Genomic DNA, 18320 nt, shown 5'->3' with positions numbered 1-18320 from the left:
CTGTTTAACAGGTCCGTCACTGACCTTTTTATTGCTGTTATTGGCGATTCATTACCAACTCTCTTCTACCATTTTTACTACCTTGACCAAAACATGAAAACTGAGGATGACAATGTACTATCTCCTGTATATAAATCCCAACTGCTATAAGCTTCATTACCTTTTTTCTCCCCATCAAAAAGGGCCGCGCGAGTGTTATCCAAACAACACTTTTAAGAACCGTCGTGGTTCACTATTAAGTGTACCATCGTAAAGTGTTCAAAATGCTCCATTTAACTGCAAATGTTGACAATTGCATTGTGATTGTTCTAGTGCTCAATTCGGTTACAGATTTAGCGCTCACATTAGTGGAGCTGCCCTCATTCAAGGAAGAGCTCCCACCCAATGCGCTATGTTTGAACTAAACAAGCCGAACGCTTGGAACAAATACTTTTGTTACGAATTTTATGTGATGCGCTTGAAGGAGGACAAGGTAAATAAAGACTCCATCCAATCCCTTTGAGTCCTGTCCATCCAAGCTTCAGCCATGAGGTCATCACCTTGATCAATCCTTAGACCTCAACACATTTCCCTGTGTGGAATCCAGATGGTCAAGAAAACGTCGACGGCACTGCGTTGTAGTGTCCTTAGATTATTTTGGAATAATCCAGTACATTCTGACTTATTACACCTTCCGACATTATTAACCAATTCTTGACACTACTTTCACTTTTAGGTTTATTTGTGGTTGGGGTTTGCTTCTGAGGCTATGGTACTTACTCTACCACTTTTGAACTTTATTGAGAAATTTACCGCACTCATAGTGTCTACAAATGAAATTGATGCGACAATTTAGTAAACAAAAGTTAGTGAAGTTACGGTGGTGGTGTTCAAATGGTAAAAACCAGCAGCAAGCCCACCAAATTACCCTAAAACTGGTTTGGAAATGCATGATAATCGCAGTCGGAGACATCACCACGTCATGGAGATCGCCTATGTCATTTCACCCAAACTCTCAACCCCTAAAATGACGAAAGCGTGCGGGCCAACGTTGGTACGAGTCGATAGCGGAATTTTATCACATAGATATCGCCCACTTTACTGAATAGAGCAACGAAATGGCTTCTAAGCTTCGTCTCTATCTCCACCTTCAGTAGCGAAATTTCAATTTATTTGTCTAAATTAAGCAACAATACCCAGGATAAGCTACCTTAACTGCTGGAATTAATGTTCACCCTCATAAGGACGATTTCGCCAAATTTACCTACTTTGGATGAAAATCATGATTTTGGTGATGTTCACGACGAAAAGCATCCTTTGTTATTCACATTCTTGAGTCTTCCTCTTGGTCTGACGATTGCCTCATTAATAAATATTTGAGTCTTTTAAATTTCAACCCACAATAGCCAAAGGAGATTGTTTCGACGTGTCCAAATGAGCAGATAGATGTTATAATCAACCAGGATAGGTAATTTGAAGAAGTGGAAAGATCTTAATGGTTGGAATGAACTTGATAACTCTAAATAAGACAAAATATGCACTTTTTACTTCCATTATTGTAAGCGCACCTCTCTGAGACCGCCTTTTTCCCCAACTATAGCTGTGTTGACGCAGTGAATGAAAGTATGATTATGCATGAAAACGTTTAGAAGTATGCCCAAGTACTCCGCAAAAATGGTTTACTTAAGCAGCATCTAGTGGGCATATGTTTTTTGACATAATTAACCCACCATTTTCAAGGAGTTTAAGTCACAAACACAGTAGTGTACCACTTTTGACGAAACAAAACGCAATATTATAGGCAGCTTCACACCTCTGGAAGCCTAGTAAAAACACCAAAGCACTAAATGTGTTTAGCTTATGTTTCACATAGCCTTGCGGAGCATTAATCTCAAGTCATTCCTTCTTTTTTGTTTTGCAGAAGGACTGCCCATCTGGTCAGCTTAATCGACGGGCCTTCCTGGATATGTACACGCACTTCTTCCCCGACGGAAAGGCTAAGGACTTCTACGCCCACCTTTTTCGCACCTTCGATCAAGATAACAGTGGCCAGATCGATTTTTCGGAGTTTCTCTCCGTAAGAATGCAGTCGTTTCCACGAGCAGTAACTTGATCGCTGGGTTGACCAAATAAGTGGATTAGTTCTCTGCCAACCCACCTCCCATTCAGCTTGTGATCTGGTGTTTATTTGAAGTGGCCACTCCGGCACTCTTGCCAAGTGGCTACAAATCTTAGTTTCTTGAGGAGTTGTGATTTAAAACTGATGGTTATTTTAGTGCATGATGCATTAGAATAAACGACTGTTAAAAACATTGGACCGATTCGTCCACACGCACATACGTATCCCAAACTCGACGTGTAACTATGAAATGCCCTTCTTTATTCTAAAGGTAAAAGCATTCCGTCGGTCATTTATTAATCATTTAAGCCTCTATGCCTTTTGCTACGATGTAAAATTCGACTTCATTCTTAAAATGCTGTCCATTTCCTTCAATTCAAGTCTTCATTTGCAATGCAGTAGGTCCTCGGCCAGCCCATAAAGTCATTTTGTATGGAGCTTTTGATTGTCAGCATTTTCCATTTACTGTCGGCATTAGGAGGTAACGACTACCCCTCGTGACAACCGGACTTAGCCAAGATGACGCTAAGCTTTCGTCATTTCTTTCCTAAAGTTCTTGTGGCGATCTGTATGGTTACATCTTTTTTGCAACTAAACACCTTCTTACTCGACTGGTGCAACATTTTGCCTTTGTCCGGGTTGAATAACGCATTTACTGTGCTCTTCTTATAGGTTCTGTGTTGTTCTGGAAATGCAAATCCATATTTTTTATTATTCATCACGAGTCACTTAAATGAGACTTGTAGTCAACTAAGGACAATTCAAGCTAAGAATTTACTTGAGCATATTTATTTGCATAAGATTGCACGTAGGGAATGCAGACAATTGCTATACCTGTACTTACACTTTCTTCAACTATGACCAACATCTCGTTCTTACGCGCAATTAACGCCTGACGAAGAAGTAGTGTCTGCCTTTTCCTCAAGGCTTTCTGTACACTTATGGTGCCGAAGCAGTTAATTCGGTCAGTAATGGAATCCACAAATAGGGTGTAGGCGACATTAATGCGGACAAGTTCAGCGCCGAGGGTCATTCGCCTGATTTATCCATACACACTCTCCGGTCCCAGCAGCCGAACGGGCATTCAGTGCTTTGCCTTGTAGGCCATCAGCATAACCCAGAGCGGTGGTCCTGAGGAGAAACTTGGCCTTGCCTTTCAACTCTACGACATTGACGGGAACGGACATATTGAGGAGTCAGAAATGAATGAAATCATCAAGGTATTGCGACATTTACTGCCCCGTAAACCTTCTTCTTGACTGTGAAGTCATAAACATAGAATACCTCGAATTCGGTTAGACATAAAACTAAGCGAAACGCTCAGTTATTTACATTTACTGTATTAACTGGATTTATTGCAAACCATCAGCAGTCATCTTTTTTTTGCAAAATTCGTTTACTATGAGAGTTCCTTTATAAACACAGTTGCTGCTACGTACCACCGCTAGCAAGGAGGGGCAAAACAATGAACAACAATTCGGAAGCATTCTCGCCTTCCATTTAAAAAGTGGTGAAATTTTTTGAAAAATGCTTTAGTTTCGGTGAATAGCAGCTGATTGAGGTGTGAAGTGAGGAGCCGCTGTTTTGGAGATCCGGTTTGAAACTCTACGCAGGAGGGTGCATCTTCGCCACGTAACTTGAGTGCGGCAATTCAACTTGACTGGTAGTTGAAGCGCCCTTCAGTGGATGTCTGCTGAGTTGTAAACGCCAGTTCACTGACTCCAATGCGATTCAGAAGCAGACAGGAAGAAGCACTCACCTTTCCTCACATAAAAACTTTTGTCGAGGAGTGGCTTTCAGATAACTTACCTACGATCCTCGTAGTCCTCGTGAATCTTCGTCTTAAAAGGTGGTGGTATTCAGAAGCCATTAGTCTTAGTTTCCATCTGAATTTGTTTTTGCCTCAAAAACTGTGCAATGACATCAAAAGTAGACTTTTGGATGCTAAACGGATAGGTGAAGCTGCATTCGTATTTAATCGCGATGGCTTTTTATTCGACAAACACACTGATACCTCCATTTCTACAGCTGCATTTTTTTGGAAATACTCAAAAAACTTGGAGACGCATTTTAATCTTCCAACGTGATTCTACCACGCACGGGAAACTATAGTTATGTTTTTGTCGGACTTAAAGTTCAGATAAGACCGGATGGATAGCAAAGTTTTCATGAAAAGTGGTACTACCGGCGGATAGTTCATTTATCAGCCCCGCAGTATTGGATCCTACCGAACAGCTTACAGTTGGCTAATCGTGCGCTTTGCTGACACGCTTGCCTTTTGGCAGGAGGTAGTGTGCAATTAAATAAGATCATCCTAAATTGCAAGGCTATTGCGTTGAAGTGTGGCCAGAGATTGAAATTGAGGCTTTTTTCTACAGCATTTCTTTAGTCCACTAAACCAGGCTGTAATGATATGTTGAAAGACATACAGCACAGGAGCTAAGATGTTTAATGTTTTGGTGGCATCAGGATCCCGAAAGTGACTAGTAGACAGTTCTGATGGCATTAGGAAAGGAGCAGTTTGAAGCGGCTTACGGTAGAAAGTATCTGGCCTGCCACTTTTGTGTGCCTTCGAAGGCCTTCTAACCATGTTGGATGACCAGATTTGTCTTACTTAGTTTCATCCTAAGTGGCCTTCAAGTGGAAATACTTTCCAATGTTTTGTTTATTTACATTCTATGCACATGTGGGTGAAGCGCCACGAAGGATTGAATCGTCGAGTTGGGACAATTGGTTTAGCTATACCTAGAGGGGCTTGACTCAAATTCCAACTCAGTGTTTTTGCATTAACATGCACCCTATGAATGAAATAAGCAAAGTGATTCCAAGTGAAAATGTTTTTTTTGTTCGAATCCAAATTAAACCCCTAGGTTTTTGTTTCCGAAATTTTGGTGGGGTCTTTCTAATGATTGATGAAGAACCGCGCACAATATACCCACCAACCAAGGTCACCAGTCTAGAGAATTCATTAGAATAGAATTTTTTGTTGAATTATCATTACTTTTTCCTTTGAAATCCCACTGGATGTGCGAACATAGTAGCGTAAACTTTACAATAAAATCCGCACTTCCTAACCATTAGTAAATCACCAGTGACCTTTCGTTTAGTTCAGCTGTTAACTTCCATTTTCCCTCAAAAAAGTGTTCTGATAGTGAAAAAGATCGATTTCGAATATGATCTCATTCAGTAACAAACATGTTCTACAGGCTTTAGATCCCAATGCACCTCCATGAAATCTTGTTATAGCGTAGTTAATGTAACATCTAGTCTGTCTCGGAATTCGAAAAGCACTGTAATTACGAGGTATTGAATCACGTCTGATGCTGCTCCTACTAGGCCATCTACCTGATGGTGGGCGAGACGGACCCCAGTCCCGAGAACAGTTCGGAAGTGAGGACACACGCGATATTCAAGAAGATGGACCTCAACTCCGACCACGTTCTCTCCAAGGAGGAGTTCATTCGAGGCTGCATCAACGATGAGCACCTCTATAACCTGCTGGCCAGTGCCGGCAGTTAGCTCAGTTGGAGATCCCGCCCCAATCACGCACCCCACGCTCTACCCCCTCCCCATATTTACCAGTCCCCCATTTTCCACTGTTCGCCCACTTGTCTTGTATAAAAAGTCGGATTTCGTCTACTAGCACTGACATGGAGTTACGCTCATCTGCTATATATAATAGCCATTTAGGATATCTGCACAAATACAACGGTGATTCTTCTCTCAACAGATTGATCTCAACATGCTAGGGAGAATGTAGCTACAGTAGCATTGCATGCAATAGGAACCCACTTACCGATTAGTATAGTGCATGGGATCTATATACACTAAAACTTGGGCGAAAACTTTCCACTCAAAAACTTGTCTGCCTCGCCTAAAGGGCGAAAAGCGTAATGTAAATGAGAATAGGAATTATCTTTTAATCATACCTCTCCCACGAATGCTTATATCGCAGTGCATCTCGAGAAAAACCGTCCAGTTGTAGACTAGTTTAATCTACCGTATCCGCGTAGAATTCTGGAAGGAGTGAAAACATGGCGGTTAAAAAAGCTTCAGAAACAGTAATTTTTCATTAAGTTACAGGCTTTGATTCAATGCACACACTTGATCGTCACTCATGATTGGGGAAACGGGATTCACGATCTCCTGCTAATTGGGAAAAGATGATGGTTTTGTGACTTGAGTATCTTGTCTGAAGTAGTGGGGTGGTTGACTTCGGTAAGGTAAATTCCGAAGAAATTCTGTCATGTTACAATAAACATTGTGCTATTTGGTATCAAAGAGTCGCACTAGATAGCTGGAGGTTTTGTAGGCAACTGACTTTACAGCGAACTGCTGTTAATCCTACTATATAAAACTAGCATCCAATAGGCAGCACAATTAATCCACCTCAATGACGGTAATTGCGGCTGCGATGGTGGCTTGACCATGGCTTAACTCGGTGTTCCAGGAAACTTCCACCTGGAAATGATCCATGTAAACGACACTGGCCCTGTTTGCTAATCACACGTATGCAATATCACAGTCGAGTCCTTTCCACTTTGGCCAATAAGAAGGGTAGAAAAGTAAAACCTATATGATATTAGCACTGTGATCAGATACGGCATGTGTTCACAGACTTCCTGTTGGTTATCTGAGCAGAATCACAAAACATTTTCGTGTGTTTAATAAGTTTCTACTTCATTTCATCTAACTGGGTAGCTGCACATGAAACCAGAGTAGTCAGTCTGTCGTCCTACGGGCCTAACATAGCGATGCATCGCAGTGACCGTGCAACCAAAACCACGATCTATGCAAACAATCAACGTATTACAGAAGTTTATTTGTGTGTTACCACCATCTTGTAAACATTCTCAGGGAGGTCACCATCCTGTGACATCAATTTTTAGTTTGACGTGTGGGCGTAAAACTTTTACCTATAACTAGCATACGGGATAGGTACGAGGAGGTGGATTTGATCTCATTAATTTATTTGAAATTTTTCTCAGAACCGTTAAATTTTAGCCACCACTGATTCGCGATGAAGTGGAGTTTCATGACCACCGGAATAATATCTCGCCATATATTTAGGTTTTCCCAAATAAAATCTACATTAAGTCATAGCTGCCGTAAGAAATCTGAGGCACACTCTACTTTTCCAGTCTCCCCGTCACGAAATTGTGATCGTTGCATCCATTCCCGCCTTCCAAAAGAACAATAGCTAGGGTGCATTCGGAGCTGCCTCAGAAGAAAGCTCAATTCGCTGTGACACTGGATCACGACTTTAGTAGGTCTACAATTTATTCAGGAGTGCATTAATTCGTGCTGTATTACAACAAGGATAATTTAAGCCACCGGAATAGAATTATGAATGTTTGCACTCTATTTCAGAAGTAGAAATGTGGCCGAAATTCTAACAATTCTATCATATTTCAAGATTTGTGGCGTGAAATTGACAAGCCTGTCAACCGTGAGTCCATTCGGTCATGTCCTTCCACGGGGAATGTCTTATAAACAGCCACGTCCATCTTAACCTAAACAAACGTACCTTCAAAAAGGTAGCTCAAAATTAGGGTTAAATGTATCCTTCGTATTTATTTATGACACGAACAAACACCGGCTCGCTAATGTCTTCTGTGCCATCTAAACGTGCAAATGTATCTCGTTAGCATGCGTTCAAGTGGTGTGATTTTTGTTAGCTCTGCGTATGCTCCACTCATCTCCTCATATCAGTTCAATTCTTGTAATTCACGAATGACTCTGGGCGAAGACGCCAACAAGATAGTTCAGTGAAAAGTTGACTATCAATATGATAGAATGCGCGGGATCTTCAGCCCTCGCAACCTCGGTTCCCATATCACCGGTATAGTAGCCCGTCGGAGCCGTTTCTGTCAACAAAACGTCAACCGTTCTTTACATTAAAAATAAAGCTCCATTCATAACCGTGGATTCTAGAAGGCATAGCAACGTTAAGCGGCCTTAGATTGCGTAAACAAAGACTCCAAATTGGCTGGAAGGATTTTAAACCCAGGCAGCACAGAAAAAGGAATGGACTGTTTCCACTTTCGGCAATCACCCCACTCTTGTGCTCGTGGGAAGACAAGCAGCAACTGATACGACATCAGGCTTGATCGCTTCGAAAATGTGCACCGTGAAGCATGCAAATGAAAGCCTCAACTGCCCTAAAAGTAGAATGGAATCCAGACAAAGTGGATGACGGCTTTGAAATAAGGACAAGGTGGTAAAGGAGAATGAATGGAGAACAGTAGCTGTATAAAGACAATTTAATTTATGCTTTAACAAGTGGCTCTGCTTCTGGGCGAATCTTTCTACCAAAAGCGATTCCCATGGGAAACTTGCTCATTGTAGAGCGGTACAAAGGCACTAGGTTCTCTCAACGCAGTCCACAAGGTGAACGAAAACTGCGATTCATTGGAATTCACAAAATACATCAGTGGAGTTGGAATTGAAAACTTTTCGCTCACAAAAGACAGCAAATAATCCCCATTTCTGACTCATGAGCAGTTTTCAAAGCACGAACTACGTCGCGATAACTAACGTCGAAGAAAGAGAAGTCATACGACGAAACAGTCTTGACCTTCATGCCGGTGTTTACGCTCCGTTAGCAGCATTTCCTTTGATAGCACCCCAGTTGTTTCTGCACACCCATGGATATTTAGGGAGGACTCTGATTCTCGAACGGTATTGGTAACGAGGCTACATCAGAATGTGTCTGCTTCATATGCCCTATTCCCTGGTTATCTCATCTGAATCAATCCATACAGTTCACTCCCTCATAAAGAACCAAACCCGACCCCATGTAAAACAACGGGACAAGTAAATAGGATACCTCTACTGTTGAAGTAAGATGGAACAAGAAAGATTAAAAGGTGGGTATAAAACAATCACCGTCTAGCACTTTAAAACTTTTCATAGTTCATTGCTATTCTATCTATTGGCGGATAAACGGATCGTTGGCCTCAGAGACGAGGAAGGACATACATGCTGGTAAACATCATCAGCGGGGCACCAGTGGAGGGAGTGTCAATGAGACCAGCACTGCTAGCGATGTCAAGATGCGTATATGGTAATTGCTTCATGTCACATCCTAGTCCGTGCTATACAGAAAAAGGGTAGTTCGATTAATGAGTGAGCACCAGAAAATAAGTCAACTTTAAGGTAGACGGATGTAACGAATGAAGATTTTTGCACAGCTGCACTTGTTGACTTTCGAGCAAGATCACGGCTTAATAGACCAAATCCCTAGCTGTAAGGGTAAAAGAGAAAACCACCTTGTCCAAGCCGCTAGCGACAATCATGAAGGCGGCGGGAAACTGATGCCCACGAGGAGTTTCACTGCTAGGAAGATTATTGCACTGAAGGAGATCCTCGTACTCGGTATGACCCTTGACGACTTCGTAGTCTTCCCTGCGAATTGTCGAGATCTATGGTCACATAATATACAAACTTAGCCTTTTCTTGGCTTTTACACCATGGGTCAACAATTAAAATGTTATCGCATTAGTACCTCAGCAATGTCAGAGACTTGATCGCCAGCCCTCTGCAGGTCGCTGGCGACATTGCGCTTGCGTGCGGGACCGTTTTCCATGACAGCCTAGAATGGAAGTACAAACTCCGTGTGACGTGTGTGGACATGTGCAGTAGTGGCTTTGATTTGATGAATGGGGAAGCTTACAGTGTAGCATTTATAAGCGCGAATCACGTGACCAGTCAGTGTAGCAAATGTAAAAAGAAATGGATTGACGGCATTCAGTGCCTACAATGAAAACCAAGTTTAACATATGAGAAGTTCTGAAAAATGCCAGATTATTTATGTATACGGGTCCTGGCGAAAATCACCACTACACGTAGACACTACTTTTCACGATTTCAAATTTCAACTCGATGTTTCATCGTACGTAATAGAATTTATGCAAATAATAGCACCACCAATGGGTAGCTCAGGCCTTCGTAATAAACAATAGTTGGGGATACACAGGCATTAAAGTGACTGGAATTATGTTATATCCAACATTTTACTGTCTTCATATCAACCAATTGGGACTATTGCATCACACAGCAGTGATGACTTAGTTGAACTTCCTAAGATGCTGTACTTTAGAAAAAGTTGGAAGCAATTTCCTAATTTTAAGCTCCGTTCAGAAGGCTTGCCGCTCACGTGTCTTCGAAGGTTTCCGTGAAACTATTGTACAACATGCTTTACCTGTTTCTTTGAAAGAGAGGAAGATCAGAAAAATAAAATCAACACCTGTGTCAATTAAATAATTTATAAAGCATTGGTAGTGGAATTGACAGCCATAAAAGCGTGTGACCATTTTTTGCCGGACCACTGACGCACTGTAACCAAAAGATGAAGTAAATACCTTTAACTTCGACTTGTTGAATCGACTGTACTCAATGCAGAATTCCTGTGATCGCAACAAAAGCACTTTAGTGTCTTTGACGCAGTTCCTCATATAGATGGTACAAATCCAGCATGGACTCCTTTATTCAAAACTAAGTGACTTAACCACTTCGACATCCGCCTGTCGTCAATGCATCACGTGCATTCCCGTGAAACTGCAAATGCAGTCTACAAGAAAGCTTTCTGAAAAATTGCAATCCATTGGAACAGAAGGAGAGCACCTCCGCGCCTGGTAGACAACGGGTAAAATCGTAAGCGAAAAAGGAGTCCGTCATTTAAATTCATAGAAATTTACCAGTATTTATGGGAAACAAATTTGTAACCTGGATGACTATCAAGATAATCAACTTAGTATTAGCACATTCAGCAGTCAACAAATTCATTTTAAGACTTTTTAGAGGAATATTCGCTTCACAAATATGATTTCGCCTAACACCAGTTGTGTGATGAGACACCCTGTTGCACATGTAATTTTAAAATAAATGAAACCCGCCCATGAATCCTCTGGTACTGTCCCTCCCCTCAGACAGATGAATTGTAGACGCTTCCAAGGTGAGCACTTCATGGTGAAATATAATAACCTGCTCAACATAGTTAAAACAAACATTGGATTCACCTGTTCTTTAGCCTCACAGAGCAGGTCAGTCATTACCATACGCCCCTCAGCGTCGGTGTTACCCACGCGGACGCGTCGACCAGCGCGTGAGGTGATGATCTCGTCCGCCACGTAACCATCGGAACCGATGCTGTTGCGCACAAGGGACAGCGCACCGTAGACACAGAGGCCCTTCGGCTTCAGCAGACTCAGCGTCTTGAAAAAGCCCGCTATTGCTGCTGCGCCTGACTTGTCTCGATGCATGCCCGCCATCACACCTCCCGCCTTCACGTCCACACCGCCAGTGTCGAAGGTGATGCCCTTGCCAACTAGAAAAAGTGTTGTGTCCACCGTCGAACCGCCCGTATAACTCATATGAACCACCTTTCCGTTGTGCCGCTTAATTCCTGAACCAGTTTGGTGGTGTCATAATTAGTGCAAAAATCGAGAGACTGCACAGAAGGAGTGACTAACTCACCCGAAGCCGCTCTATTAACGGCGGCCATGAGAGGGTATGCGCAGGCCTCGACCTCCTGCGTCTCCAGCACCACCTCGGCCGAGGAAGAAAATTCATCCTTTAGGTATTCAACAATTCGAGGGGCAGACATTCGTTCCGGGTCCGATCCGGCGATGTCGCGGGCCACGCGTCGGCCCTCCTCTATCGCATAGGCCACCTTTAATATCTTCTCCGAGGCACCAAACACCGACAGACAATCAAACTTGGTCGACTTCTCCGGAAACGCTTCACGCAGTTCAAGTGGCTAAAGAGGAAAACCTTCAACATACCACTCTATCTGTACATTTGAGGTCATGATAAAGAGGTTTCTACAACCGAAACCCTTAATGTATGCTGAAAGGCATATCTTACGTTGTAGAGAGCGTGTAGAGCACCAATAATGGCGTTGAGGAGTGGAAACTCTTTCTGCATCCAGACAGCGTCTTTTGGTCCTGATGCAATGCCTCCGAGTACCAGGAGAGGTTTCCGGCAACCAATATGATGTGCTCTACAATGCGAAGGCACAGCTTATATCTTAGTTACTACTAAAGGCCAAAGATTCATAATAAGACATCTTTACCTTTTTGGGCTAATATATAGCAATGCTGCCTAAACTTATCTAACAACTTATAACCCTCGCTTTTCACAGCAATCGCTCACCGAAATTGGGAAAGATTTTAGAAACTCTCTTTGATTGTCTGTCAACAAGACAAAATTCTGTTTGCATTCATCACAGTTGACATACTTTTTGAGAGCTTTGAAAGCTGCATCCGAAATGTTACGGCTGTCTGCAACATCTCCATGGAGGGCCCCAGTAGAAGAGTAGATCTGAAGTAAAAAAAACAACCAATACAATCGTTTTCTTGGTAGATTAATTTTTACTCATACCATAAATGAAAATCAAATTGAGATCATATTCAAGGCCCTATCTTCAGATGTTTGTTTTGTCGAAAACAGAGATGTGTTTCCTGCAGTTCGGATTTGACACCGGAATTCAGCCGTGGGTGGATATTTGTATATCATGACCACCCATACTATAGGTAGGCTCAAGGTCATTCTGGATGGGCCGCAGAACCCGTGTGTGAGTTAGTAAACATTTACGGAACAAGCGTGAGTTAAAAACATCTCAGGGAGGAGTCTAGAGGCTAGAGCTGTTCGGCGAGAAATTCAGTAAACCTCAGTTGACTCCATTACATCCCACGGGATGACCTCATGCTGCGAAGAGGCACAACATTTGGACAGATCCCATGAACATTCAGATAGCCTCAGTGCCTGGCATCAGACCCGAAGTGCCGAGCTGGAGATAGTTAAGATCAACAGACACTAAGGTAAAATCGCCATTTTAACACATTAATCTGAAAACAACCCCATTTTATGCTTTTTTTCTGTGAGGATGTCCATCAAATTCATGGGTTAATTTACCAGTTTCGTGAAACCCCACACTATAAGAAGCGCGGCTGTAGTAACTGATTCACTTAGACATTAATACGAGGCTGCCACCTGCATTCAATGAAGGCAGGGCATTAGTGACCAATGTTGACCTCACACTTCGGCCAGTGAAATGCACACTCATACGCACGCTGGTACTAGTTTGAATAAATGTAGGCACTCACCAATCTTTGACAGCGGTGCTCGAGGAATGGGATAATCTCACACGACTCGAAGAATTTAGGATTTACCTGAAATTAAAAGATGTTGTCCTGTTAGCTGACAGGAGGCACGCCCACTAACATCGGTTTGGCTTTAGTCACACTTACCTCCTCGAATTTGGTGAGGGCTTTTTCAATCGAAGAAAATTCTGACCCAAGTGATCGAATGGTGTCGTTGACGAAAACAACGACGTCACAGTCCGCGCCGGCAACGCTTGAGCACGACTCCAACGACATGGCGAGAATGACGCCCAAAACCGGCTCCGTTAACAAAGAATCGCCTGATATAAGCCCCTGCTCCACTATGATTGGCTGATCAGTCACCAATCCCCTGCAGATTTGCAATGGATGTGGTCAATCGCTATTGCAGTCCACGCCTTTGTCAAGTCCTATGTGGTTACGCAGCACGCAACTCGGCCTCTCAACCAGTCAGTTCGTTACGTTTGACCCCACTCTATTCTAGCGTCATTCACCGGTAGGGTGGTTGACTAACATTGTGGCTTGATCCGCTTGCCTCCAAATAGAGGGAACAGTCTCTTCTTGCTTCATGGGTGAAACACTAGCTGCGCGAAGGACTAAAGATGTCATTGCATGCATGACCTGTGGTGATATTGAGTAGAGAGAATAAGGAATAGGTGGTTTTTCCACATTGGTCCCCAAATGTTTTTGAAAGACTGAGAATGCTATTTAGGCTAAGATTGGAAACGTGCATGTGTCCAGAGAGGCGCTGAAAGAAGAATGAAGTATTGTGTGGTAGCGCCGCAGTGTTTCACCAGGAGATGTAAAATTTGTGGGTGAATTAATACTCTTTGAAGAATGAATGAAGGAACAGGAACACGCTCAAATTAAACAACATCAACCACAGTGTTTAATTTATACCCCTTAGTCTTTTATCGCTGAACTGAATATTTTCTCATCGTATCCACACAGGCATGGTCAATCTCGGCGTATCAAATTGACGAGGTGTCAAATTTCGCCCATTTCTTGACCTTAGCACTTCATCAGAAGTTGTGAATAATATCGCCTGATTTAGGCTAAGAATTACGCCAAGTGAAGTGAAGTCGTCTGTTGGGCTATAAAAGATGTAGTAAATCGGTTTGACTATAAAATCAGGGAAATCCTGTTAGAACCGTTGGAGTTCTGTACAGAATTTGTGCACTCATTAGCATCAAATGCCTGTGTATCTTCACTTCGTTTACCATCTCGAAGGTGAATTTATTGCTGTGTTTAGTTTCCAGCTTTTTAAATGGACAAAAGAATTTATTACATCAACAGTGCTTACAAATCAAGTTCGCATTTTGTTTGCGTTGGGGTCGCAGATCTACAAATGAAATTGGCAACATGATTGAAACAATTGTTCCAGCACGATGACATGGCAACAACAACAATGTATTCTCGAGTCTTAAATCTTGGCTAAAATACCAATAAACTCTGGTGGAAATACAATGCTAAAATACTGCTAAAATAGCACAATACTTAACATCTCTGCTTTTACGACCACTGACAGAGTGCTCCTGGAAACAACCTTTACCACTGTTCATTTTACAATTTACAACAAAAATTATTGCTCGCTATAAATCCACGAAGATAATGGGCCACACATTGATTAGTTGACACGGAAGCCGGCGACTGGCGAGTCGACGTGACTTGGATGGCTCACTAGACCAGCATGTCGGGCTACTTGACCGACTGACCCCGAGTGAACATCTGTTTGCTAGTGTTTGGCTCACCATGTCCTCACAAGCTAAGATTTGTTCCAAGGCTACCGGATGACCCCGGATGAAACTGACCTCGGTATGAGAGAAGTGGGTGCAGCACTGGATTAGTTGCTTTATGGGGGAATAAATAAAGCCTAATCCTGTGACATCAAATTTGTGATACATGTTAAAAGGCGAGTTATCATGACTATGACTGTGGCCGTGAGATAATAGTAGTACCATCATGCTCACCAACCCAACCGAAGGTAATGTTTTGAGTTGTTCTACTGGAGACAGCGTCATTCCAAAAAAGGGGTTATGCTGACCTTAGACATATAAGTCTGGCCGACACAAATCAAGAAAAACGTTTCTTTGTGAATAAGATTAACAGGCTGTCGTGGAGACTTTTGTGTTTCTGATGCAAATTTCTGTCTTACCCCTCATTTCCCGTATTTTGCACTTGAAAACCAACACCAAGCAGACGGACCCGTGTCTCTGCCTTTATATCGTTTTAGACAGTAAATGCCTTTTTGTATTATCTCCCTACAACGTGAACCAGGCATTCCTATCGTGGATCGAACTCCTACTTGACGTATGCCTCGTCTATAGTCCCGTTTCCAAATGCATCACGAAAGGCTTTGAAGTTCTGTGTTCAAATAACAGTCAAACTGCTCACTTCCCATCCCGACGGATAGAAAATGTTCGAATTTACGTTTCATAATATTCTGAAGTGCATGTGCAAAAACATTCACACACTTCTGCATCACCCTGCTAATCCGTTAGAAATGGGCCACTCTGTTGAGGTATATATAAGTTTTTTATCAAGAAGACTGAAAGATCACAAAAGATGTACAAAGCACTTGGCCTCAATTTCTTTTAGTATGTGTTTACCGCAAGTGAGTTGTTTTGCATGGCACTAACCTTCTAAGTGAGCACAAATTAGGCAGAGAATTTGTGCCGACTTGTCAGTGTTAACGAACCATCACTTCCTAGTCCGTTTTCCTTTTCGTCCTTCACCACTGGAACATCTTGACCCCTAAATGTAGTAGACCGCCTTGAGTGTTGCGCTGTTGGACCTCACTGAACCAATTGTCGTGATTGTCGAGTTGGGAAATGAAACCCTGTACCCTCTTCCCAGCTGTACTAGCGCACTAATGCAGTGAAAGGTCGCTAATCAACATTTTTCACTGCTGGGTCGTGACAGACATATGCTTATTTGTTCAAAGCTGACTAAACGCCGAATCGTTGCGATTCTGGAACTGATTTCGGAAATTCTGTTCCTTTTGTTACATTTTTCATTTAATTGTCTAATTATCTCTCTGTGACACTGTACAACGCACTCCCAGTCAGGTTTCACGATGTGCCCATGTCTTTTTTGAAGGATAAGTAAGACAGGAAAAATCAGAGTTGAGTATGGTGAATATACTGAAAAAAACACATGGTAATTTTAGGTCACTTTTCAACTTTGTAAGATTAGTTGTATTAACTTATCTCTTCGAAAACCTTTTAGCACCACTTGCAACAAGAGTGGATTATTTCAAATCATGGAATAGCGTAGCACATGAATTACTCGCGGAGGCACAAAGAGATGTCAAAGTTAGCAAATACCATTTCAGTGAATATCTCCGGTGGAAAGTCCAGAAGTACTTGCGATTCCGTTAAGAAAATTGTGAGGTTTTAGGCTTAGTTACGTTGAAAGCGTAAACACGAGAGGGGAAAAGGTCTACGTTAATTTCTAGGAAGGCATAGATTGACAGTTGCATTAATTATTCGTTAAATAGGTTATTGATGTTAAACATTCAATTCTTCAATTTAATATACTTAAATGAATAATCCCAAAGATGACCGAAAGGACGTAACCTTTAGGGTGTTCTGTGAGGTATAAAGTCGTGCATGAAGACTTACAAGGCCTTGTCATTATGGACGAGGATTTGCTACTAGCGTATGGAAGGTCTCGGGGGCCGTAAGCGCGGAGAGAATGCTGTCCCATCAAATAGTGTACAGTTTTTACAAAAGTACCGACAATATTAACTGTATAATTTCGACAAAATAGTGACTGCATCTAGTTAATGGAAAGAAGGATTTATCAATAGTTTGTTTTTTACTGAGTAAAAATCAGTATAAGGAGTTACCTTAAAATTGCCGGCAGATTGTTGCAAGGTGGAAATTTACGAATGACTTTGCCTTTTTAGTTCAGTGAGTTGTAACTAAAGCGCTATCTGAAGATTACTCGTGCACACCATCAGGAACTTATTAAACCATAAAACCCATGTCCATCCGCTTCTCGTATACTCGATGGAATGGACTCGATTTGAGTAAAGTGACTTCGATAAGCCATACTTCTTGCCACTCTTAATAAGGAATTTCAATTTATTCAAGAATAAATATATGCTTTTCTGATAAAAAGCTGCGCATAAAGAATCATCCATTGTTTGAGGCCTGATATTCCGTTATCCTCCAGCAAAGCGAAAATGGGCTGGATGGACTGAGTAGCCCCATCAGGTCTGCTGCGACTGGCAGTTTTAGTCAAAATTCCGGGTATTTTTTATCAAATCCTCTTAGACGCAAACATAATCACATAACAATGTTTTAAGTTAAAACCTAATAAACGGTTTCGGGCTATTTGCTTAGTACTGCGATGAAAATACATTGAGACGTACATGGACATAATTTCTCTATCTAATTGCTCTTTTATTGCATACTATGAAATGCAAGTGGCCTCTTCTGCTGCTATCAAATCGGTTTATATTATGAGATACTTCTTTGCGTGCAATTTTGCTATTCGGGAGAACAATGTGTGGCTAAGTAAAGTCGTCGACCCGTTACACGTCACAGCTGCCATTGAATCGCCGAATTGAGGCTGCGATGAAGTGGCAAAGGCAGGCGAATACGTACGAGCGAGTGCGTACGTGTGCGTTCAACATTCCCTCCTCCTCCCCTTTCCGCTACCGCCACCACCCCCAACTCTGCCGTCTCTGCCTCCGCCTCCTTCTAGGGGGACGGACACGCTGCAGTCGGGAGATAAGAGCGATGGCCAGACAGGCACGGCACAGAAACCAATCATAAATTGGGTGATTTTACAGGCTTGGCCTTGACAAAAGTTTCTGCAACTGAAGCTGTAACAGCAGCACCCCAACTACGTACCACTACACATTTAAAGGTAATTTATTTTACCGTAAACTTGATACCAATTTTTTTTCCTGCTCTTGGCTATCCTCCGAGTTTTGTGGATTTGTGTTACTTTCCTCCAACAAACTTTGCTTTTCCATTCTAGTGGCAAAAGTATATCATGTACTCATAGCCATCGCGCCGACTGTTTTTTCTGCCTTGAATATCATTTCATTCAGGTCAGTCGCGCATACCCACTTTCTGTCTAAAGTT

General features: G+C 42.2%; 2 protein-coding genes across 2 annotated transcripts; one reads left to right on the top strand and one right to left on the bottom strand. All coding sequences in view use genetic code 11, as the record gives it.

Moving 5' to 3' along the window:
- Nucleotides 1-925: 925 nt before the first annotated feature.
- On the top strand, nt 926-5617 carry EGR_02930 (Neuronal calcium sensor 2; the record flags this gene model as incomplete). The annotated part of the gene is made up of 4 exons (XM_024492179.1): nt 926-1033; nt 1901-2056; nt 3202-3318; nt 5435-5617. The coding sequence occupies 4 exons, from the start codon at nt 926-928 to the stop codon at nt 5615-5617; spliced, it is 564 nt and encodes a 187-aa protein (XP_024353374.1).
- A 3440-nt stretch (nt 5618-9057) lies between these two features.
- EGR_02929 (Putative aminopeptidase W07G4.4) lies at nt 9058-13479 on the bottom strand (the record flags this gene model as incomplete). Its single annotated transcript, XM_024492178.1, has 10 exons — nt 9058-9195; nt 9370-9522; nt 9606-9692; nt 9774-9854; nt 11119-11504; nt 11576-11858; nt 11966-12101; nt 12339-12421; nt 13207-13272; nt 13351-13479. 10 exons carry the CDS (start codon nt 13477-13479, stop codon nt 9058-9060), a joined length of 1542 nt encoding a protein of 513 aa, XP_024353373.1.
- Between the last annotated feature and the right edge of the window lie 4841 nt (nt 13480-18320).

The sequence above is a fragment of the Echinococcus granulosus genome, assembly GCF_000524195.1.
Source record: "Echinococcus granulosus chromosome Unknown EG_S00014, whole genome shotgun sequence".
NCBI classification, from domain to species: Eukaryota; Metazoa; Platyhelminthes; class Cestoda; order Cyclophyllidea; family Taeniidae; genus Echinococcus; species Echinococcus granulosus.
Note: the sequence above shows the minus strand (reverse complement) of the source record. Positions and strands in the feature narration are given on the sequence as shown.